Source organism: Aythya fuligula, chromosome 7 (assembly GCF_009819795.1).
Source record: "Aythya fuligula isolate bAytFul2 chromosome 7, bAytFul2.pri, whole genome shotgun sequence".
NCBI lineage: Eukaryota > Metazoa > Chordata > Aves > Anseriformes > Anatidae > Aythya > Aythya fuligula.
Window position 1 is genome coordinate 21516631 of NC_045565.1, and position 19308 is coordinate 21535938.

Here is a 19308-nt window from a genome sequence, read left to right on the forward strand (position 1 = left end):
CTACAAAAACTAACATGTTATCAAAGGATGAATGTAATGAAACACTGAGATAAGCCTTTACTTCAGTTTACTTCAGTTTTTAGTTCAGAAGTAATGTAACAGACATTCCAATTGCTTAAGACCTTCCTCGGTCAAGATTGTATAAGGGTTTGCCAAAACCTTAATGACAGTGCGTTGAAAACTGCTTCTTGAAAGCATGCTGATAGATGAGTGTTTTACAATAATGCTCGGATGATGAGGATGAATAGAATACCATTTACTAGAAAAGCGGAAAGCTTTCTTTACAGTCCCCTGTTCACAGGGCACTGCATTTGAAGCACATTGACAAAGCATATCTATATCATTTTAATCATAGTGCATAAGTAATTCCTTTTCTTGTAGATTCTAAGATGGGCAGACATCATGAGGCTTATAGTTCTTAACCAAATCCAACTATCCAACTTTTGTGTGTATATTCCTTGTCAAATCAGTACCAGGCTCCCTAATTCCTATCAAGTTGTTTTATTATTAGAACTCATCTGCTTTAGTATCATATATTGATGAGAATACCATAGATTTTTTTGTTGTTTTACTGTGCAGGTTGCACAGTAAAATGTATTAGAATTTTATTTAAGGAGTAGGATCAGGTATGTTGTTAGTAGGTACTTATGTAATACAACAAAGGTTAGATATATTTTATGTGTGAGAATGCCTTGCTTATTCTCCTAACAGCAGTGGAAACTTTATGCAATTAAGCACTGTGATATTAATGAAGACAGCCTGTAAATATGTGTAAATATTTTTTATTTATGTTTGAAGGAGGAATTTCCCTCTAGTCCTCTTTTTTTCTTCTGCATATTCTACCTGAGGAAAAAAAACTACTTTTGTTCTAGAGAGCTTTATGAGCTTAGAAGTATGTATACAAATTTGTTTTGTCATTGAGGAAGCAAGGTTGTTGTCTAAGGAGCTGTTTATTTTCTTTGAAGTATTGATTTATTAATTGAAGATAAGTAGGTATTGATCAGAGTTGATAACAATTGAATTAATTCTCTTCCTGTCCAGGAAGACTGTACAGGCAGTCTTCAGGACAGACAAAATCTGCATTTCAGATACCAATAAAATGCAGAAAATAGTTTTGCTTTCAAACGTTTCTTCAGTTTATAGATATATAATGTGTATATGTGTATGCGTATATATACATATATTTATGTGGGTATTTATGCATATGCATATACATGTATAATAAAATAATCCCTGTAAAAATCTTTAATTTAGGTGTTATTGCTAGTGATTTTTGCAGTTAATTTCTTCCATATGAATTTCTTCCTGTATAGATCAATATTCAGAAAAAAGTAAGAGCCTATGAAATATCAGTGTTTGGGATTCTTCCTTTCAATTTTGTAAAATAAATAAAATTTTGAAAGTAACTTTTTGTTACTTGTTTGAAGCAGGCTTATTGTCAGTCTGCTTGTTTACAAGAGGATACGTAACTACACATTTTCATCGTAATTAAGTAGTTGTCACAGTAAGTGTGAAGTGTTATTTGGGAAAAAGTTGCATCTTACTTTGCATCTTACTTTCCCTGAAAAGAGACATAGCATTTCTCACTCTTATTATTTGTTCAAGCAGCAGAATTATGCAAATGCTTTTTTTTTTTTTTTTTACGGGGCTGGGGGGGAAACGACAACTTCTGAAATAAGCTTTGTGCAGCCTCATAATTGTCTGTTTTTCCCACCACTTATATATAAGTAAAATGAATATACAATGTACATCTGTGGAAAGTGGTGAGAGAATCAGAATATCTCTGCTAATTACCTATAAATATTCAAAATAAAACTGTGCTGAAATTGAATCATGAAATTCAATTTAAAATGTCTTAAGATTTATTTTTTTTTTAAATCACCCAGCAAAACCAAAACCTAATCAAAATCAAAATTCACTGAATGATCACGGAACAACTTCAGTACAGCAGTTCCCATGTAGACTCTTAAATTCTTACTTTTTCAGTAAGAATTACCCTGGCAACTGGAAATTAGTCCTAAAGAAAACCTTCACAGCAGTTCTGAAACTTAAATGATTGTGTTCTTTGATGCCCATTTTGGGGTGGCTTTTTTGTTTAGCTTCACAGAGACTTGAGTAGGAAAACTTGAATTCAGATTTCTTGTATTTCAATGTAGCTGAGCACTGTACTTATTGATTTATAAGGAAGCTATATCTGGTAACCAGAAATATTATTGTGAAGCTGTTTGTTGCTTAAAGAGGAAAATTTTGTTTGATGTTTAGAGTTATTATCCTCACAATGTAATTTTGGCATAATTGTGATTGAGGATTTGCCAGAGAGGTGGCAGTAATGCATTGTATGCCTTCCTTAAACTAAGAAGCCAACTTTGGAGGGAAAAATAAGTGTCAAAGTAATTCTTTGAAAATAATAGTTTTTTGTCTTCTGTGGCCAAATTAAACAGGGTAACAGGTTGATAGGTTTCAGCTGGTTTTCATTTTAGCATAGAAAAATGCAAACTTGAGCCTCAAATGGCTTCTAACGAAGCAAGCCTGTATCTTTCTGCAGTTATTTTAGTGTTACAGGCTAGGGTTAAGCCTGAAAAGGCATTAACAATACCTATTAAATGTAATGCCCAATACTATCTCATACTGTAGATGCAGTCTTCAACACTTTTTCTGATGGGGATTGAAAAAATATGAATCTTTAACAGAATTAGGTGCAGTTCATAAAATCTTAGTGTACAGTGATCCATCTTGGCTTATGCTGGCTTTTTTCCTCTGCAGCACTCTGTCAGGAGTAACTCATGTAGGAGCAAATTTATGTCGGACAGGAAAGATTCCCCTTTCTAAATCTAACTGGGATTGTTTTGAGGAACAAGGCGACCACTTTTTGAAATCTTTCAAGGATTGAAGTTGTACTCTGAGACATTCCAGAAACCCCAAATTTTCCTTGAAAGATGTGTGCTAAAAAATCTGAAGGATGAATCTCTTATCTTATTGTTACTGTGAGAAGTGCTCCAAAGCGCATGTTTTAGCGGATGGCTAGTTTGAAGGCAGTATATCAGCTGTATAGATGCATTCAGGTAAATTCATGCACAACAGCAAGTACTTTCCACAAATGGTCTTCCTATCATATTTGAAGAGTATTAGTCAAGGCTTGCAACTAGAATGGATGTAAAGTGCAAATGCTTAAACAGGTCACAGATGTGTGTATGAAATTATGAGGCACTGAGCACAGATGATGCTGGCTCTCTGTGTGTATGAAGTATTGGAGGTTAGCTGAGATCAAAGAACATCTTTTGACAAATATGCTTTTCCTCTGGAAAATTAGCAACTGTAATTCCATCTCCTTTAGGCTTTTTGTGAAATGTTTATTTTTGTAATGTTCAACATCTGACATGTCTCTTCTTCAGTTCCACCTTGAATTCATCAGTGCACTTTAAGGATATTTTTTTCCTGTTAACAGGATTTATTTTAATCATGGTTGAAGCCTGCCTTTAATAACCATGATGCTTATAGCATGTTATTGTTAAAAACCTTAGCATTATATATATTTCCTTTTGGAAAATAACAATCGTTGTATCATTAAAACTACTTTTCTATATAATCCACATGTTTTCCAGATAATATCCAAAATCCAAATTAGCTAGAAATTTCAGATAATGATTGTTTTTTTCTAATGTTTCTTTACTGTAGAATCCTTGGATGAGCTAACTTCCTTAGTGGTGAAGTTATTTTCAGAAGTAGAGAATAAAAATGTCCCTATACCAGAGTTTCCTGAACATCCTTTCCAAGAAGAACATCTCCGGGTAGGTATAGAGATGTATCTTCTGTCAGGAATGTATACCTTAAGTGATAGTTTTTATATTACAGTGATACATTGTGCACTTCACTACTTTTGTGTCAGTGTTCTCATTTTTCCACCTGCCTGAATGTTGTAGTTTGTACAGCTTACGATAAAGTTTGTACGTTTCGTTGTTCCTTTAAGCAACTGTGAGATAATTATTTCTATGTTTAAGCATCATGAATGCCTCAAGTGTTCCCCTATTTTTCATTTACCTTTCAATCTGATTTAGATGTTATGTAATAAAATGTGTACACATGAAGGGGGTATGATACGTGCTCCTGAAACGTATAAATGAGATTGGGTGAGTGTCTGCTTGTTTATGGATCTCCTTTTTTGTTTTCACCTTCAGCAACTTTACAAAGTGGTGCCTATTAAGGACATCAGAAATCTTTATGTCACGTTTCCTATACCAGACCTTCAGAAGTACTATAAATCAAATCCTGGCCATTATCTTGGTCATCTGATTGGGCATGAAGGCCCAGGGAGTCTTTTGTCAGAGCTTAAAGCCAAAGGTAAGTCCTTTGAAAATGAAGAATGAAAAATTAGTTAATTGTACAACTCTTGAAAACTTAAACGTTTAATTTATAGTTTATCTCTGTAAGTTAAATTTGAAGTTCCCAGCAACATGAGTAATTTGAGTTGTAAATCATTTCCCACTTTATTCTTGTTTCTGTGGTGGGTACAAATGAATAACTAACAAACACCCTAACCACTGATGCTACTATTTTTTTTGTGCTCCTCTTTGTCCACCCCTGCTTAGAGAGACATGCAGTTTTGCTGTACTGATCTTGTCTCTGTTCTGTCACTGAGCTAGATTACTGTCAGCTCTCTTGATGTCTGGAAGAGTACCAGAGTGTACCTTTCACTGTTGTTCATTATATTACTGTGTTCCAAATAGAAATAAATTACCTGGTGACCTAGTGATACTTAGTTTGTTCTAGTACCATGAGCACAAAATCAGATAGGTCAGATGTTTATCTTGCCCCGTTGCTATAGGTGCTAAGGAAGAGAAGGGGAACGTGTAATGTTGTTAAAATGCCCAAAAAGGGAAGGGGGGGGAGGAGTGGGGGTAATGTTGCTAAAGCATACTAAGAAAGTAGTATAAACCTTTACAGGTTTATTTATGCAAAATATTTTCTTTGATTTTATAGGATGGGTATATACTCTTGTTGGAGGACAGAAAGAAGGTGCTAGAGGTTTCATGTTTTTCATCATTAATGTGGATTTGACAGAGGAAGGACTTTGTAAGTGAAGCATTGTTTCTGCATTCCATGTTAGTCCTGATCTTGATGGGCTTGTGTTTGTATCCAGGGAGAGTAATTGTCCTAATAACTTGACAAACAGTATGTTTTAATTCACTTCTTATTCTAGTTTTGGATCCCAGTATGTTAACACATTTCATCTAACACAATAAATCAATTTATTTGAGGTAGTATTGAAGTATTTAATTAAATTAGTATTTTAAAGTAAACTACTTTAGAAGAAAAGTTGTTAATACCTTTGTGTGCTACTTATTCATAAGATTTAGATCCGAGTTAAATTATACTGTAAATCAGTATCTTACTGTATGACATGTTCAAAGCAGTTCTCGGAATTAGCTGGGGACCTAAGCACTATTCATGTCTATGAATAATCGTATTAACTTTTTCAGTGGGATTGTAAATATACTTAAATACCTTGATGTATCAGAATGTAATTCAAAATACAAAGTTTCTTACTTGTTTTCATCAGAATTATTTCTTTGTGTAGGATTAAGCAAGCATTTTTTTTCTTTCCAGTGCATGTTGAAGATATTATTTTGCACATGTTTCAGTATATTCAAAAACTACGTACAGAAGGACCTCAAGAATGGGTTTTCCAAGAGTGCAAGGTACAGTGATTGGTACACGAAATATGCAGTAGTAGTGTTTTTACAAATTTTTGAATTATAACTAGGACCTTTTTCCATGGCCGTGGACGTAGTCTTTAACAATTGTGTGGTAACTGAGTTTCTTAACTTTAAAGGTGTGTTTTCTGTGGTGTGGCTCAAATAATGAGTACATTGAGAATATGTCTTAATGTAAATGTGAAATGCTCTTACAGAGCCATGAGTTGACATTGCATTACAGCATAATGAAGGCACAGGAAGAAGTTTCTTACCCTGTCCTCAAGGATTTGACACTGGAACATTACTGTTTTACTTAAAGTAGAGGTGTTCTCAAATTACCAGGAAATTCAAATACATGGAATCATAGAATCATTCAGGTCAGAAAAGGCCTCCAACAACTCCAGCTCCCTCAGCCACTCCTCGAAAGACTTGTTTTCTACACCCTTTGCCAGCTTTGTTGCCCGTCTTTGGTGTCCCGTGAGTTCTGGGACAGCTCTCCTATGATGAACATGACTTACAAGACATTAATTTTTGTTCAGCACAGAGCTTTTTGCTAATAAGGTGTTAATAATAACACTTCATGTTGTGAGATGGTCACATGTTGCTCATGAATTTTGTGCAACTTGAATATTACTGAAACCTCTTGTGTTAGGTATTTGTCTCAGATTGAATGGTACTATAAAATGGATATAACAAAAGTAGCCATTAATTATTCTTAAAACAGTTTTTGATATATGCTTTTCAACCCTTCTTAAATTGTTTCCTAGGATCTAAATGCTGTGGCATTCAGATTTAAAGATAAAGAACGACCACGAGGTTATACATCGAAGCTTGGAGGAATGTTGCATGTAAGTGATACTTTCTTTTATTTTGTTTTGGATAGTATGTCTTAGCATTTAAAATTTTGCAGTATGTTTAACCATACACTGAATAAATATGAGTATGTGCAAAGTTCCTTTGCACTTCTTGAACTTAAGAAGTTATTATTATGCTGCATAGCTCTTACCATTGGTGGTTGCTAAATTGCATTTCCTTCACACTACCATTTTTTATTTCTACACTTGATAGAACGGATTTTACAGTAACTGGAGTTGGCTATTTGATTTGTTTCAGTATTTCTTAATGTATCATGTAATTCCATGCCCAGCTTGAAAGCTATATGTGTTCTACTGAAATAATGTTCTATCATAAGTCCAAGTAGTATGTTTCCAAATGCTTCTCTAATTAACAATATTGGAATAAAACTAGCATTTCTGCTTACTGCAGTAAGATAGCAGATCAGAAATGGTTGAATCTTCTAATGTGGATTACATATTGGTAGTGAAAGTATCATGTAGCTTATACTTGGTCTTTGTACTTCCAAAATCCAGTTCCCTCATTTTGCACTGAAGGAAGATTTTGCCTGTTTTCTTTTTGTTTTGTGGCACTCGTGCAACATCTGTAAATTGCAGCCACTTCCTATTGCACAGCTAATTGTTTTGTTAGATTTTTTTTTTGTTTCTTTCTTTGCAGGAATTCCTGTATATGCTCCTACAGTTTTGATTTGTAAAGTCTAAAATAAGTCCTTTATTTCAGAATTGACTTTCTGTTTACTAAAAGACAACTGACAACATTTAAACGAATATTTAATGGAGCTCCTATTTTGGCTGCTATTTTTGTTTTTACTCTAAAAAATGCATGAAATTTCTTTGAGAACTGTACTATGTCTGTCTTCTAAAGCGGTCTTTTAGTGGTCTGTATTCATTGGATCAGTCCTGGTTATGATTACTGGCTCCAAAAATTGCATCAGGAAGTTGTCAGCAGGGTATCAATTCAGAACAGTGTTTTTTCCTTTGATATTCTTTGCAGTATAAATGGTAATTTTGATTCTTCCATTAGTTGCTTAAACATTAATAGAAAATTAACTGTTCTGGTTCTCTTTGCTTTCCTCTGAGTCATACTAAGTTTATGCTCTGAAGCTTCTTCAAGCTGGAACTATAGTTTGATGATTTCTTATGAGTACAAAATGTTTTTAATAATTGGAGGAGAACCTACGTGTAAATTAGCACTAGCAAATGTAATGTCATAAGTTGTTACATATTTGTCAAAAGGATAAAAGAAAAAAAAGAAAAAGACTACTATTCATCAGAAGTTCCTATGTAAAGCACGTTTGTGGTGGTGTAATGAGTCACCACTAAAGTCTCACTGTCAAATTACATTCACTATTTGTCATGTGTAGGCTTGATATTTTAAAGACAGTTGTTCCCTAGTTTGCTATGCCCTTTTTGTTTTGTTCTGTTTTCTTAGTTGTATCATTTTTTTAAACTTTCATTTTAATTTGATTGTTGTATGTAGATAAATTTAGGTCATACCATAATGTAAGTAAAATAAAATAGATTTTCAAAAAAGTGATCACAGAGTGATTGAAGCTAGAAAGGACCTCTGGAGGCCAGTCTTGTTCAACCCTCTGCTCAAACAAACAAACAAAAGTAATAAATTTTGTTATGTTTAATTCCAGTTGGTGAGCAGAGTATGGCTTGTATTTTGTACAGGTAATAATGCCATAGACTTCTGGTCACTAAATCTGTATTACCTTGGTCATTTCAGATTAGAAGTACATAGGTTTCTTTAAATCTCCACTTCAAATTGCATGGTCTGCTTAGCCTTTTATGCAGAATTCAGTTAAATGAGCATTCTTTGGTCTACTACAGATGTTTTGAACAAGACCTTTCCAATCTTGTTCTTGTCTGATATATTTGACAGCATTAACATTTGAATGCTTTATAACACAGGTTTGGTTTATTGTACTTGTGTGTGTGGTTTTTTGTTTGTTTGTTTGTTTTTCTGTTACTCCTTTTCCCTCATCTCAGTCCTTCTTTTTTCCAAAATGCTCAGTATCAGTTACTCTGTTCTGGAAGTCATTCCACTGTAGTCTTGTGTATAATGTATATAATTCAGAAAACCATCTTAAGGTAATTCTGGTCAAAAAGCTGTATAGCTGTATGGCAAAATGCTAATGATGCTTGGTGCTTCTTGTTTAGGCTACCTCATATTTTTTTACTGCAGAAGGTTTTGGAAGTTTTCCTGTATTCCCCACTAATCGCTTTCAGAGGAGTGAAAGTTATTTATTTTTTTTTCTTACATAATGAAACTCTGAGGCAAGGTACATATTAATTTTTTTCAAATGTATAGTAACTTGTTCAGTAACAGTTGGGCATGCACATAATTCATTGTAAATAGTTCAGCTACTCTGTAGTCAAATGTACATAACTAGATGAAAAAGAAAAGGCAGTATATTCTATGCATTTGAAATGAAATCTGATTTGATTTTTTTTTTTTTTCAATTGTCTGCTTTTCTAGAAATGGGGCTTAATTTCTGTTGTCTTAAAATTTGATGAAATGTACTGTTTGGGTCCCTTGCAATGAAGTGCACAAAAAATAAGGGAAAGGTATGAGTCATTTCAAGGAAAAGCTGTAAGGAAGGTTCAGAGCTGCCTGGCACAGTGAGGCAGTGGAAGCATCTCTTTTGGGAGACAAGAAGTCAGTTGCCTAGGCTCCACCGATACTTCGTCCAAGAAGTTCTTGTTATTGGTGTACTTGTTATTGGAAGTTCTTGGCGATGACAGCAAAAATGTGTAGTTGAATCAATTTGAGGGATTTCACACAAAGAGCTGTCTTTCCTATGTTGGATCCTAGCATGTCTGTCTGCTGCTTCTTCCCAAAACATACTATGTGTACACCTGGAAGGTTTTGTAGAAAGTCTTAGAGACTTTCACTTTATTCTAACGTTTTTTGTTTAGGCTTAAAAATTGTGTAAATCAGCATTATGCTTTTAAATAATTGAAAGACACTTTAAATTAGTGTTTTAAAAACTGAATTATTAGGGAATCCTAAAAAAACAAAAAACTTGTTCATTTGTTTTGTTACATTTAGTTTTTCCCAAATGCACTCTAATGATCACTTGGTATTCTGCCTTCAAAGATATCCTCCAGGGGTCAGCATTTGCCATGTTATTTTTACGTCAGTTCAGAACAGTATTTAAAGATCAGCGACTTTTTATATTGAAGCACGCAATATTTCAAACTAAAAGTATAGTAATGTGCAGTATATCAATGCACCTGGTATAGGAAACAATATTATCTGCATAATTAGAGTGCTACTCTGTCTTGTTTCTCTTTGAGAGAGGGACTTAAAGTGATCTATGCACTTCTAATCTGAAAGTATGAAGTCAGTACAGATTTAGTGACCAGAAATCTCCGCTTTTTCTTTTCCAAAACCATTTTTTTCACGCTTAGTTTTTGTTTAATTCATCTACATGTGTCTGGGCTTTGTCTTTTAGTATTATCCTATAGAAGAAGTATTGGCTGCTGAGTATTTGCTTGAAGAATTCAGGCCTGATTTAATAGAGATGGTACTGGATAAATTGAGACCAGAAAACATTCGGTAAGTTGAACTACAGTAACTTGTATTTTAACACAAATATTATAAGAGAGCAGATGAACTAGTGGAAACACAAATTCTTAGGTGGTTCTTGGAGCTCCAAAGTAAATGTTACTATAAAAGAGAGAGTAGTTTTGCATTAATAAGATTTATTTCTGCTCCTCATTGAAAAGAAGTATTCTAAGTGTATGCAACTTTTCCTGTTTATACAAAAATACCCTCTCAATCTTTCCTGTGTGGGATGTCTTCCTCAGACTGAAATTGTTTTTAGGAAAATGAGTACTTGAATAGCTCAACTGCAATAGCTCATCATAAATTCTTGGGGCATTTTTAATGGAATGCTCTAGTACTCATAATTTTGAGCTAAGTCTGGAAATTAAGAGGAAAGTTTTTATCTGCTGTCTATATGTTCCCTATGAAAAGCTGCCAGATTTGATGCAGATTAGCAGACACGCTTAAAAAAAAAATCGGCTTCAAGTGGATAGAAATAGCTGCATCTGTAGCTGCTAAAATCATAGTATGGTTTGGGTTGGAAGGGACCTTAAAAATCATCTAGTTCTACCTCCCTGCCATGGGCGGGGGTACCTTCAACTAGATGTAGTTGCTCAAAGCTCCATCCAGCCTGGACTTGAACACTTCCAGGGATCAGGTATCCACAATGTCCCGGTATACTTAGTTTACCAAGTCTTGCTATTTTTTCCCGTACTTTCTGCAGATGTACATTTTATTTTATTTACTTATTTTCACCTTTTTCCCCATACAACTTCTCTTTAAGTTCCTAAAGAGTAGAAATATTCTGGAATTATATAATAAGAGGCCAGTACTACGCATTACTTTGCCTGACCTACCATGTAGTTGGAAGGTGTGTAATGAATTTATGAGGTGCCATACAATGCAAAGAATTTTTTTTTTTAATATCTTAAAATAAGCATATAAAATTAATGTGTACTTTATGTGGGTTTCTTTATGCCTCAGCTTGCTTTCTATGAAAATAATGTCTTCTGGGGTATTTTAAAATAAAAAATTAGTCACTGTAACACTGAATGCTGTGGAAATGACGTTTTAGTAATTCTGCTCATTTAGAAAAGGAGGTGACTATTGGAAAGAGAATTCAGCTCATGCATTGAGGAAAACAAAAAGACAATATCAAATAACTGCTTCTTGGTTGTCTGTTGTGTAATATTTAAATGTGTGTATATATGTATGTTTATGATTTAATACAAGCTAATTACTAGAAAGGCAGAGAGCAAGTTAAGGTTGCATGGTCAACAATTAAACTAGCACTTTACAGCCTGAATTTTCTTTTTTGCAGTTTAGCAGTTCTAATACAGCTTTTGTGTATATCGTAACAAATTGCAGTATTAAATTTAAGTTGTGTAGAGATACTAAAATATATAGAAACAGAAACAAGGTGTTGATTATGATTCTGTATATCAGTCTTAGTGTATTTGAACATCTGTTTGTCAGAGTGCTTTAGAAGCCAGGTATGTTTCCAAGATACTGATTTTTTTTTTGCTCTTTCTGAACATATTCTGTATACATTTTTGGACAGTGTTGTATACAAAAGGACAGTGAGCAAGTATTCGTATATTTTTAGAGCATTTCAACTATCTGAATTTAGTGTGAGTAACTTAAAATTTGGGGCATGAATCTTCACTGTATTTTTTTGTATGACAAAATTTCTTCAGTGATTTCATTTAGTTTATGCCGTGTTTTACTTTATTTTCAAAAAATCTGTATGTTTCAAATAGTTATTGGATAAAGGATAAAATTGGATTATGATCTGTATTTGCAAATGTCATGGAGCCCTGCTGTTTCAAGGGGTATATTGGTAATGATAAAATAACTGGAGCTGCCTATGTCAGTGACAGTAGTTGCCATAGTAATTAATACCCTTTAAAGAAGGGCCTGTATCCTTGTATGTGGGTGTGCATCTACGTGTAATGTGTGTGGGATACTGAACTGAAGCTGGAATGTTTGGAGAGATCATATTAGGAATGAGCAAAACTTTAAAGGAAATTTTCCTGGTTCTCTTTCCTATTTTCATGTTTACTGCCTAAGTTCTTGAAAATTAGATACAAAAGCTTACTTGTAATATAAAGATGTATTTTAGTATTTAACAGGGAGAACACACAAATACCTATCTTAAAGCTTACCAAGAAATTCCACTCAAGTTTGAACTTCTCACAGGTTTTAGAATTGTTCACAAGTAATTTTTTTTTTTCTTCCACCTTGCATAAATTGTGTCTTGCAGTGATTTAGCTTTTCTTGACTTGAGGTACTGCTTTTTATAATGGACTTATTTGTTATTTGCTTTTCCTAATCTTATTGGAATTCACCTGCACCAAGGGCTTTTCTTGGCACGTTTATATTGGGGTAGCTGTATTCACAGTTGAGACCACTGTTAAGTGTCTTTAAAAAAAGGAGAAAAAAAAAAAAAGCTTAACTTTTTGACCATGTTATTTTCTTAACAAATTGTGTTTTTAAGAAGTATGGAAAAATATCCATACTCACAGATGGTAGCAAGTATCCATATGCTCTTCTATTTGATTGAGCCATAACAGGAAATTTTTATATTCTCCTCCTGCCCCCGCATGCTATTTGTTGCATTTATTAGCTTAATTTCCCCAAGAGAGAAACCTCCTTAAGATATAAGCATCATTTTTGCTTGTTCCAACTGCATTGGGTTTTGCCAGCCATCTGTGAAGATAAGGTATTTGTCGCAATTTTAGCTGAAAAATATATTTTTCGTGTTATTTCCAATACATCTTTTTCCTCATCATCTGCAGTATAAATGCTCTTATTAAAATTTAAGAAGTTAGTGACTCATTAGATTAAGCAACTAAAGAATGTTTTTTACTGGATCTTAAATGGATCCTTTTCCTTTCTTTTCTATATCTGAAGTGAAGCATTAGTAGAATCCTAGATAGAAAATTTCTAAGGGCCTGAATTTGACAGATAGTGAACAGTTATTTAGTGTAGTTGTTGATGCTCATCCCTGATGATAAACATGTTACAAATGTAGTATGCTTACTTTTTTTTCTTGCATTGTATTTGATGAAACATTTTGAAAATCACAATTTGTTCACGTATTTCCCATCACAAGCCATTGCTTTTTGTAGGAACATTGAACATAACTGAGTAACTGAGAACTACAACCACTTGTATGTACAAGAATGTACATACAGAAGTAAATTGCATTTATATTTTCTTTTTTTTTTTTTTTCATGAATGGCTCAGAATTCTGTTTGTGCTTGTTTAGTTTAAGTTTGTTATAGGAAGGCCATAATGCCTATTTTGCATTTCCAGTGCATTTCAATGCTGTCTTAAACCATGTGGATGTTCATAGTTCCAAAGAGTACAGCGCAGGAGTGAAAAAGAATAATTAGGAGCTTTAAAGATGCATCATGATGTATTTAAATAACTGCACAGCACTGTGTTTCAACGTGTGGTACTGCTTTTTCCCTTTCCCTATTTTGTCCTGCTGTTCATTGCTGTAGGTGCTTGGTTTTGGTTGAGGTGCAGGCAGATGAAATACCTTTTAATTTGTGTCATATGGTTGTAAGCATTTATTTTGAGAGAGCTCAGCATGTAACTAATTACTCCAGTGGTAACTTGGGGTATAGGGAAGGCGGGAGGATACCATGAAACAGAAGTTCTTACAAAGCTAATTTCCACAATTCAATTTTCTGTACGTTGAGCGAATAGAATAATTCTTACCTCTTTAATTCTTCTTTTTAATTCTATGTGTTTAATTCTTCTGTTCCTACAGGAAATATATGGGTGCCCATATTGTCACTACATTCCCTTCTCCAGGGTACTGATGCTCAAGCAGCAGAATAAGACATTTGTGTGTTACGGCACACCTTTGTCTTGCTGCTCAGTCCACATGATTATTGGAATTCTATCAGGATAATCTCTTAGTTTAAGAGTTTATCTCTTTTGTTGTTTGTGTTTTAGGATGGGAAGAAAGACCTGGTAGGTTGCTCTGAAATTCTAATAGACTTTGTTTTTCTACAGTCTCTTAGCAACTTCATCTGTACACGGTAGAGTTTTTGCTCACCAGCTGTCTGAGTTAAAATGCAAAACACAGAATATTCCTATGGCTCATTTTTATGAAAACAACAGTCTCTGTAATAGATTTCACCCTGTTGACTGAGCTAATGTCTGCTGTTTTGCAAGAACAAATATTCTCTAGGACTGAAGTGCTTAGCTCTTTGCTGGATATTTACTTAGTGTTATATTGTTTCTTTTGTGTAAAAACAAACAAATGACAAAACAATACAATAGATGCAACATTGGAACAGACATGAAACCATTTTATACAAAGTCATTATAAAAAGGTTAACCGTTTCTGCTGCCATTTACAATGACAGATGAAATACATCTCTCAGAGATGAACATTCTCATTCTGGTTTAGACGTTTTGTGACTTTTGCAGAGAGGCATGGGCTATTGTGTATTTGTATGTGTGTACATGCTCATGCTAATCATGTGGTTACTCAGAGGAAATCATCTGCATTCCTGAAACATGAGGTTTGATTACCCTGTTTAGTGTGTCTGATTTAAAATATTGTCTCAAAATTAGACTCTGGTACAAGTCCTGCTTCCATTTTGAATTTATTGCTAGAGAATGTCTTTGCAATTCCATGTGGCTCTTAGATGTATTTCTCATTTAAATGCATCTACTGCTAGCTGTATGTCTAGTGATCTTTTACCCCACTGTTGTCCTGCTGTTTGAAATGCAAGGCCCAGGTTAAATTACAGTCATTTGAAAATTCTGGTAATAGGGGAATCTTGAACTTAATACAGCAGAATCCTGTTTTCTTCAATGTTATTGGATCGTTTAGTCATTTACATGTATACATTAGATGAAAAGGGAGGTATGAGGACCTAGATGTTCACAATATTAGTATTCTGTGCATTTAAGCTTTTCAATGTATTGTAAAAATCACCCTAAGGGTATTCTCCAGCAGTGTATTTCTAAACTAAAATACTATATTTTGAGGCACATCCATATGCCTGTTTTGATTCCTGCCCCTATTTGTTGTACACATGAAAAATATACAACAGAATGTTCTTAGCCTGAAGATACTGTGCTATAAAAGAGCACTTGCATTGTATATACTTTGATGCTTTAATGTGCATTTTAGCCATCTGCACAAGATTTGACAAAGTTTGTTTCTGTTCTATCCAGCATCTAGCGATCATTAAATGTACGTAGGAGATAATTCTGCTACCTTTTTTAAACAATTTCAGAATTCTTATAAATTCTTTGTTTTCATTTTTTACTTCTTTACATTTATTTTTAAAGCTAGCTCCTTATTTCTATTGAATACTATTTCATGTTGTTGGCTGTTAAAAAATTCAAGGGATTTGCTTGATACCTGTTACGAAGACTACTGAATAAATATAAGTTTGTAATTTTCTTTATTCTGGATTTCTCCTCTTGGGTGGATTCTCTGGGTATCTAACAGAGTGCAATTCTCTAGTATTGACTATAGAATATATTAATCCTCCTGCTTTTTTATCCTCGAAAATGAATAAATAAACAAAAAGGTGTAAATCTGAAATGAGAATGATACAAGATGAAGAAACATGAGTCAGGTTATGAATGGGAAAAGTGCAATTGCAATAATGTAATCTAAAACCCTAGGTCTGGAATAAAATTTCTATAGTCAGTATTTCCATTTCTCTGAATTTTGATATAGGTGGTATGAAAAATTGAATTAGTTGATTCGTTCTTTCTGAAGATCTCAAGTACTGCTGCTTGTGTCTTCTGGAACAAGGACAAAGCTTATAAAATATACATGTATATTGAATACAACAGTTGTGTATAGCTCTAGGTTGTAACACTTCAGAAAAAATGGTAAAATTAAATTATGCTGATAGCAAGTATATGGATACTTAACTAACCACTAAGATTAACCATGAAATCAGGCTATTTAAATGTACTCTGTAATTATCCAAGGGAAATAAATGCATTATCATGATGGAACAGAAATAGCACTCTAAATAATTGCTCACTGTTTTCTTAAACATATTCATGCAAAACTGCTATGTCTCTTTGTTTTCAGAGTTGCAATAGTGTCCAAGTCTTTTGAAGGAAAAACTGACCGAACAGAAGACTGGTATGGAACACAGTACAAGCAAGAAGCAATTTCTGATGAAGTTATTAAGGCATGTTAAAACATTTAATATATTCCAATACCTACAAGTGAAAAGCAGTGGTAAATTTCTAGTCTAATTTTACATTTAGAGGAAGGGAAAACATAAATTTGCTGTACATAGTACAAAAGTATGCATTGAGTCCATTTAATATTATGAGAACCAAGGATCTTTGAATTTCAAATTTATTACATAGAACATATATTACATAGAACATACATGTTTTAATGGCTTTAAGCTATATAAAGTTTTAATACAGAGAATGTTATTCTCTATATTAAAAACTGTATGCAGCTTTTCTATAAAAGTTCCATAATATGCAGTAGCTACTTTTAAATTTTAAAAAGTTGATATATTTTTGAGTTTCTGTTAAGAATAGGATGGTTCATTAACATTTAAGAAAGGAATGTTTTTACAACTGCTATATATATCTGTGTTTCTGAAATGGATTTTTGCAACTTACAAAATGAGAACATTAAATAAGTTTCTAAAAATCAAAACAACACCAGTGAAGGTGGGTAAGTCCTTACTGAATCTCTTTATTCACTACTTCTTTTAGGAAGAGATGGCTAAATACACCCTAAAGCTATATTAGACCTGCCCAACGTGCTTTGGACAGGCATCGCATAGGATCACCTCACTTCCTTTAGCTTTTCCATACCTATGTTCTTTGTTGATGTATTTAGTGTAATGCCTTCACTTAGAGTTCTCATTAGCAGAAAAAATGAGGCACAGAACCACTTCCACTCTACTGTCAGCTTTCAAAATTTTCTTTTTTTTTTCCTCATTCTCCTGAGCACTTCATCCTCCTAATAGCCTACTTCAATTTGGTCTCAGATATTTCTCTCTTTTCCTGTTACTTTGCTAGCAATTACACATAAGATAGTGGAACATATTATTGAATCTTCTATTACAGTAGAAAGACAATGAGTATATATAGTAATATATATAAGTAGAAATTTTATTTTGCATCGTTTCTCCTATTTATCTAGAAATGGCAAAATGCTGACCTGAATGGGAAATTCAAGCTTCCAATGAAGAATGAGTTCATTCCTACTAACTTTGAGATTTTGCCATTGGAAAAAGATGCGACACAGTACCCTGCCCTTGTCAAGGTAAGGTATCTATCTGTTCTGTTTGCTGTTTAACTTTCTGGGAAGTTAGCAGTGTGTTTTTAAAATACAGAACTTAGAATATTCCAGAACGTAATAAACAACAAAAATAGGCCTTACAGGTATTGCTAGATAATGGAAAGTCCATTCATGCAAACCTTTGGATTGTTACTACTTGGGTTCCTATGAAAACGAATCCACAAACAACTTGGACTCTTTTGACATTTTGAAAGTGTGTTAACAGCTTCTATAAATAGTATTAAACCTGGTTTATCCAGCAGAAGGGTGACTGCCTGTCTTGTAGTTTTTGAACACTATTCAGTAAATCAAGTGTGTAGACAAGGCCTTTTTTTTTAAACTATGAGTAAAGAAAGCTTGCAATTGCATGGAGAGAAAGAAAGGTGTAAACACATAAACATCACTTTCCGGTCTTCTGGAGGCATCATTTAATGATCTCGGTATTTTTAGCAAATCTTATTATCTGTGTACTTAAAAATTACTTCACACTACTTACACATAGTTGTCTTTTCTAATAATGTTCATCTCTATTCCAGGAGATGAACATTATATTCTCTATTAGCTGGAGTATAAATAGGATAAGTCTTCTGCAATTAGACATTGTGCTTCAGATTGAATACTAAATTAATTCAGGAACACTTTTTTGCACACTAGATTAATATGTCTAGTTTAGTGCAAAGACATCCTTCAGGAAAAGTATTTATTCTGCACAAGGCACTTTAGGCATATACTTGAAGCAGTTTTATTAACTGCTTCAAGAGTTAATAAGAGGAGGACTTTTAGCATGTGTTTAGGTTCATCCTTCACTGAAACACTAAACCTCAGCAGGGACAACTACTACAGCTCTAGTAAGTAACGCTAATTGGTTTGCTACAGAAACTTGATGGTCCTTCAGTGTCTCTGTAGCAACTAATCTACACAAAAGCCTTGCTTTATGGCATCATTACTTTAGAAATGTATCTGCTGTTAGTTTTTCCTTTGCCTTTAAAATATTTTCTGAGGGGAAATGTTTTTAATCTTCTGTACTTGATGAATTATAGCTATTACATATTTTGCCCACATCTTTCATATGAAAGATGTTTTCCCCAGCTGTATGTCTGTGCTGTTTTGCTGTTGTGGGCCCTGGCATTTGACTGACCCCGTAGCAAACCATTACAAGAACCAGTTCAGCAGAGATAAGATGTACAAAAAAAGCACTTTTTTTTTTTGGTCATTTTATATACATAAGTGAGCTTATTGTGTGGACTGGACCAGTGTTGTGGAGAAAGGGAACTTAAATATGAGCAAGGATGGCCTTGTTTCACTGGCAGCATGTCACTAGGTCAGTTCTGTTCTAACGGTACATTGTGTTCTTGGAAAAAAGCATCACAAAGGAGAGCAGTTAGGGTATAGGTTTAGGCCTGAGAGCATAATTGTTATCGTATAGTCCTAGGGCTGGAGATTTCCAGCTACTGGGTCAGGTTTCAAGCACTATGAACTGGCTGTGTGCATTATCATTGTGTTTCTGATGCAATATGTATTCTAAACTGTGTAGTAGAAATTTAATAGAAAAAAAATGTCAAAATAAATGCTCAGATCCTTTCCTATGCTGGGAGGTTACTCTGAACTTTTGGTGATGGATCTTTTAATTAATTTCCAACTAGTTTAACTGCTCTTTCTAAACATGAATTTTTTAGTATTAATGCTTTAAAGCAACGTGCTATGAATTTCTTTTAACAAAAGCCTTAAATACACAATTATTTTCTTAGTCTAAAACGTGTCTATATGCTGCTGTAATCTCAGTGCTGTCCCTATAGCAACACATCTTTTGATGTCCACCATAGCAGGGAATTCTGTGAAGCTAACTTTATTAGTTGTCTTTGACCATTCCTGCTGTAGAGTTGTTCCCATTATGATCAT

At 33.9% G+C, this 19308-nt stretch overlaps 1 protein-coding gene across 3 annotated transcripts in view; it reads left to right on the top strand.

The window, feature by feature from the left end:
• Positions 1-19308, top strand: part of IDE (insulin degrading enzyme) — a 63074-nt gene that overhangs the window by 17438 nt on the left and 26328 nt on the right. For all 3 annotated transcript variants that reach the window (XM_032191540.1, XM_032191538.1, XM_032191539.1), the window contains exons 6-13: positions 3676-3788; positions 4176-4338; positions 4978-5070; positions 5605-5696; positions 6461-6541; positions 10012-10115; positions 16189-16291; positions 17272-17394. In XM_032191540.1, coding sequence (XP_032047431.1) covers positions 3676-3788; positions 4176-4338; positions 4978-5070; positions 5605-5696; positions 6461-6541; positions 10012-10115; positions 16189-16291; positions 17272-17394 — 872 coding nt within the window. The remainder of the gene's footprint in view (positions 1-3675; positions 3789-4175; positions 4339-4977; positions 5071-5604; positions 5697-6460; positions 6542-10011; positions 10116-16188; positions 16292-17271; positions 17395-19308) is intronic.